At 67.3% G+C, this 5571-nt stretch overlaps 1 protein-coding gene across 1 annotated transcript in view; it reads right to left on the reverse strand.

Moving 5' to 3' along the window:
• Positions 1-1137: 1137 nt before the first annotated feature.
• POLR1A (RNA polymerase I subunit A) overlaps positions 1138-5571 on the reverse strand; it is a 72335-nt gene continuing 67901 nt past the window's right edge. The window contains exons 30-34 of the mRNA XM_044663059.1: positions 5143-5439; positions 4760-4960; positions 4385-4502; positions 2767-2931; positions 1138-1625 (exon numbers count right to left, since the gene is read on the reverse strand). Coding sequence (XP_044518994.1) covers positions 1525-1625; positions 2767-2931; positions 4385-4502; positions 4760-4960; positions 5143-5439 — 882 coding nt within the window. The 3' untranslated portion in view covers positions 1138-1524. The remainder of the gene's footprint in view (positions 1626-2766; positions 2932-4384; positions 4503-4759; positions 4961-5142; positions 5440-5571) is intronic.

The raw sequence follows: 5571 nt of genomic DNA on the forward strand, positions 1-5571 counted from the left end.
AATGGGGACATGAAGGACGAGGACGCCAGTTGGCCCGTCCGGAGAAGCGGATTCGGCGGCCAGTGAAGGGCTCCAAATGCCAGGCTGAGGAGGCTCACTGGCTCCCAGGCTAGACGGGGCGACAGCGGGTTCTGGTTCCTTTTTAAACACTTTCCTCCTGTCTTGGATTCGACTCTAGCCGGGAGGGTGGCCAGGGCTGGGGGAGGGGTGAAGGGGCAGCCCCTGCCTGTTCCTGCCTCCGTTTCCACGTCCCATTGGGCCCGGGGCCGAGGGAGAAGAGGAGGGGCTCCAACGGTCTCGGGGCAGACTCGCGCCCCCCTGGAGCCCACGTGTCACAGCTCTGCTGGCCGGGGTGCTTTGGCCCAGAAGGGGGCTTCTCGCCACGGGGACCTCTGCAGCGTGCGAGGTTCTTAGCGGGGGCCCCTGAACTACCTTTGAAGGGGATTTGGAAAATGCCTTCGTCATTGCACGCCATTCTGAGAAGGGGCCTGGGCACCCCCAAACTGCCAAAGGGGCCTGGGCACCCCCAAACCTGGAATCTCAACACGCCTCCACGCTCTGGCACGAGGCAACCCTGGTTACGGCGAAGTTGACATAAAAAAGGCCTGTCTTAGAATCAGTGCTGCGGGTTGGCTCCACGGCAGAAGAGTGGTTGGGGCCGGGCGATGGGGTTAGGGGACCTGCCCAGGGTCACCCCGCTTGGGGGACGGCCGAGAGCCTCGTGGCAGCGGAGGCCAGAAAGCGAGGGGCGGACCTAGGACGAGAGCCCGAGGGGAAGGTCACCCACGCGGGGAGAGCCGGGCCTCCGGCCACCCGAGTGAGTCTCAGTCTGGAAGGCGGCAGGCCGAGTCACTTGGGGTCAGGGCTCGGAAGGGGGACGCTTCAGCGGCTCCTCGTGGAAGTCCCACGCCAGCCCCGTGGACCCCCCCAAGCCCAGGGCCCCCAGCCACCGCCCCTCGGCCACACGCTGCCCGGCGTGCCCCGGGGGCCCACAGGCGAGGCATCCGTGTCCCCTCCCCGACGCCTCTATCTAGTCCCCCCAAAACGTGCAGGCCCGGAAAGGGTCACTGCGTCCTACGACAGGCCGCCCTCCCCGGCGCTGCCCGCCCCCGGACCCCGTACACAAGCACTCCGCACTTGTTGGCGCCTCTTTATTCTGAATCGCTTCTACACGTGCGCGGGGCCTCCCTGAGCAGGCCGGCCTCGGCCCCCCCAGCCTGGCCCCGGGCCCGGCCCACGGCTGCTACCCGCTTAAGTGTCTGCCGAGGGGCCGCCAGAGCTCGTGTCCTGGTGAAGCGGAGACGGCAGAGGGAGGCCGAGGCCAGGCCGACGGCCGGGAGGCGGGAAGGCGTCGGGGCAGCCGAGGACCTCCTTCGAGGACGCCACGAGGGGGGCCTGTGCGGCAGCCGGCGGCGGGCCCTCTCCGGGCCTCCTTCCCGCGAGGTGGGGGGGGAGGCAGGAAGCGGGCTCCGGCCTCGGTTTCCATATCCCGTCTGTGCAGAGGGGGCAGAGGAGGGGCTCCGGCTATCGGAGGGGCTGCTTGAGGTCGAACAGGCCCGTTCCTCCCTTGACCACTTTGCCAACCACCAGGCAGGCCGAAGGGGACCTCAGCTCGTCGTGGGCACCTGCCGGACAAGAGAGGCACCAGTTATTCCCGGGGGACGACGGACGAGACCCAAAAAGGGCTTCACCAGCCCTGTGGCCCGCCTGCGGGGCCCAAATGGGACCAGATCTCTTAGCTCCCCCGGACACCTGTCCCTGCTCACAGCTGAGCCTGCAGGCCTGGAACAGGCTGGACGCTGGCCTACGGGCAAGGAGGAGGCCCGGCCTCGGCGCCCGGGGAGACCCCACGGGAGCAGCCCGAGAGGCCCCTCCCCAGGAGGCCAGGACACTGCGGGGGGAGCCGTGTTCCGAAGCTTCCAGCACTTTGGCTGTCAGCCTGGAGACGCCCCCCGGGCCTCTCTCGAGGCCGGCAAAGAGGGGAACCCAGGCCTGGACACAAAGAGGCTCGTCCAGAGCCCTCAGCTCCTGAGTCAGGAGGTCCTGGGTTCAAATCTAGTCTCAGACACCTCCCAGCTGTGGGAGCCTGGGCAAACGCCTCACCCCGAGTGCCTCAGAGTTGTTAGTCAGAGAGGAAGGGCATAAAATAAAATATAAAAACACCCCGTTAGCCGAGCTTCACAAGCAGCCTGGGAGAAGCTGAGCTTTCATCCCAACACTGAGGATGAGAACGGAGGCGGACGGAGCTCAGGGACTTGGCCAGGGTCACTCGGCTAGGAGTGCCTAAGGACACATTTGAGCTCCTCCAGACCCCCGTCCTGGCGGTCTCTCCAGCGTCCCACCCAGGGCAGACGGAAGCCGGCCCCGCTGGACTTCCGGCTCGCCACCACAGACAAGGCCCCGCTGCCTCGTGCTGGCAGAGACCCCGACAGAGGCCTGGGGTCGGGGCCCCCCGCCCTGCCCCACGCAGCCTGTGGCTCCCCGAGAACCCGACCCACATTCACGGACTGCATGTGGCAGAGGCCCGTCTACACCCTGCAGGAGCCCCGGACAGAGAGCCCCCGAGGGCCCCCGGGAGGTGGGTGGCCTGAAGGAGGGGCAAACAGAAGCGCCCCTGCTGGGCCCAGGCTCGTCTCCAAACGACCCCCCCCCCCGCCTCCCCGAGGCAAATCCCGGCTCCCGCCACTCGGACTCCGCTGCCGCAGTGCCCAGGCCGGGGGCCGGCGGGCGCCGACAAGGGGCGGGCGAGGCCGTCCAGGCACTCACCCATCATGGTGGCCTCTTTCAGGAACTTGAAGCTGGTCTCGAACGTCATCTGCTGCAGGGGGGACGAGTTGGACTGAATCCCGAATCGGTTCAGGGGCTTGTAAACGCCTTCGAAGCACATGTAGTCGGCCACTAGGGAGAGGTGCCGGGGGTCCACGGCGATGCCTGCGGGGAGCGGAGAACACGGGGGTCCTCAGGGCCTGCCGCGGGCGCCCGACGTCCCGCCGCGCTGACGAGCCCTCAGCAAGGCGACGGCTCGTGCCGGGGCTGCCCGCGGCCTCCCCTCCCCTTCTCTGCCCGCCAGGCCTCTCGGGCCGGCCCGATCCTTCCCCTTCCTGCCCGACGGCCGTGTTCCCGGAGCACGTGGGGGGCCCTGCCGGAAGGCCCGCCGCCACTCGGGGCGAATCAAACAAAGGAGTCCCACCGGTGGAACGAGGCCGAGAGAACTGCGGCTGGCAGGAGGCTGTCCCGGAGGCGACCCTGTTGTACAAGAGGACGGCGGCCTCCGGGCCCACCCTGGTCACCTGCCCGGCAAGTGACACCGGCTGCGGGGGAAAGGCCAGTCCGGCACCGCCGTCTCTCAGGCACGAGGGGCCCAAAGGAGACTCCTGCGGACCACCTGCCTCCCCCGGCCTCGACCTCCCCCCTGTGCCCAGGAAGCGGCCTGACCGTCCTGGCGGCCGATCCCAGCCCAGGGCCGAGGAGGCTTCTTCCCTCACAGAGAGACGACCAGACGGGTGGGCGCGCCTCCCCGGCTTCTGGTCCTGCACAGGAGAGTCTGGCCCAAACCATAGCTGGGGCACAGGGAAGAGGCAGCCCGACCCGGAGAGGGGCAGCCCTGGGTTCCAATCTGGCCTCAAATATGTCCTAGCTATGTGATCCTGGGCAAGTCACTGAACCCCACCTGCCTAGCCCTCACCCTTCTTTCCTGAATTAAAAAAAATAGTGTAGAATGAGTAAGTGAAGAAGGCCAAAAACTTATTTTAGAAAAAGAAAGTGAACAAGCCAAAAATGAGCTTCCTAAGGAAAAGTCCTCAGAGCCGGATAGATTTGTGAGTGATTCTACCCCCCACTTAAGGGTCAGCAACTTCCAGTGTGAAAAACATGAGTGGGATAGAGGACAAGAAGCCCCCCACCAAACGCCCCCATCCTGTGGGGCTGCCATGAGTGAAAGGGCAGCGTGCGGGCCCACAAGAGGGCCCCGGCGGGCTGGAGGCTGACGCACAAGGTACGACTCGACGTGGGGGCCGGCCCGGGAAGGCGGGCTCGGGGCTGCTCCTCGCGGACGCTGCCCGGGGACCCGGGCACTGCCCCAGGGCTGGCACGGGGAGCAGACGCGAGAGAAAGCCCGAAGTGCAGGAAGCTTCCTGGTGACCGAGCACGGCCCAGAGAAAACGGAATGGGAGACTCAAAAAGGAGTTTAAAAAATCAAATAAGACAAGCGGAAGAAGGGGGGAAAAGAAACGGGCGTAACGCAAAAAAAGAAAGTAACAGCCAGAGGGCAAAGTTGGCCCAACGAAGAGGAGAGGCCTCGAGTGCCGGGCCGGGCTGAGCCCGCCGGGGGCTCCGCACGCCTCGCTCGAGGCCCCCCCCGCGGCTCGCCGGCGAAGCCTCTTACCGTACACGGCAAACACGTCTTTGATCTCCTTCTCGATGACTCGCAGGGCGGCCTCGATGCCGTACGTGCTGGCCATCGCGTGGATGTCGTTGGAGTAGAGGCGGCGAAGGTCCAGGATCTGCCGGAGGGACGGGGAGGCTGCTGAGGGGAGGCCCGGCCTGACACCACCTCCGGCTGTGGCCCAACAGAAGCGAGCCAGCGCCAGCCCAGCGAGGGGAAGAAGGGCGTGTGCACGCACACCCACCCGCACACCCACCCGCACCCGCACACCCACCCGCGGACTCTGACTAGCCCAATGCCCACGACGGGAGGGGCACACAGGGCCGGATTTCGGGCCGGGTCGGGGGCCCAGGAGGAGGGGCCGCGAGGACGTACGTCGGCGTACTTGAAGAGCTCCGGGAGGTTGATGCCCTCCGTGTTGAGGAGCAGCTCCCGCTCGTGCCTCTTGTTGGTGCCGTCGTGCAGCAGGCAGCGGGTGATGCCTCTGGTCTCGTAGACGACGGCGCTGTGGGCCAAGGAGACCACCAGCGAGCACAGGTCAAAGTGCACCTTCATCAGCGGCAGCATCAGCGTCACCTGGAAAGAAGGCGGGCGGCCCTGGGTTCGAGGAAGGCTCCCGCAGCCTCCGTGCCAAACAGAGAGCCCGCGGGGCGGGCCGAGGGGCCGTCTGTCTGTCTGTCCGGGCGTAGCCTGCCGCTCCCTCCCTGGTGCCCCGGGCGGCGCACCCCCTCCCAGGTTCTCTGCTTCTCGCCCCTCACCTCGCACCACAGGCCCTCGTCCGTGTCAAACTTGTAGTCCTGGATGGACGCGTGGAGGCTGCGCACGGCCTGGACCCTCGACTCCGCGTCTGCCCCGGAGGGGCCCTGCCTGCGGGCCCGCTTCTTGCCGGGCACCCCCGAGGACGGCTCCGGCGGCTCGGCCTCCAGGCTGCGGCCGGCCTCGTCACTCTGGGGCTCTGGGTCGGGGCCCCCCGCTTCCGCGTTGGCGCCCTCCTCCTCTCGCTCGTTCTCCTCGTTCTCCTCCTCCGGCTCGTCTTCTTCACTCTCATAATCTACCTGCGGAAGGACCGAGGCCAGGATGGCCAGTGAGGAGGCGGACGGGGAAGGCACGAGGAAGGCACGAGGCCCCCTCCCCCTCCGCAGAGCGCCGCCCCCGCCCAGCCCCCAGCCCCCCCCCCCAACGCCCTC

The sequence above is a fragment of the Gracilinanus agilis genome, chromosome 2 (assembly GCF_016433145.1).
Source record: "Gracilinanus agilis isolate LMUSP501 chromosome 2, AgileGrace, whole genome shotgun sequence".
Taxonomy (NCBI): domain Eukaryota; kingdom Metazoa; phylum Chordata; class Mammalia; order Didelphimorphia; family Didelphidae; genus Gracilinanus; species Gracilinanus agilis.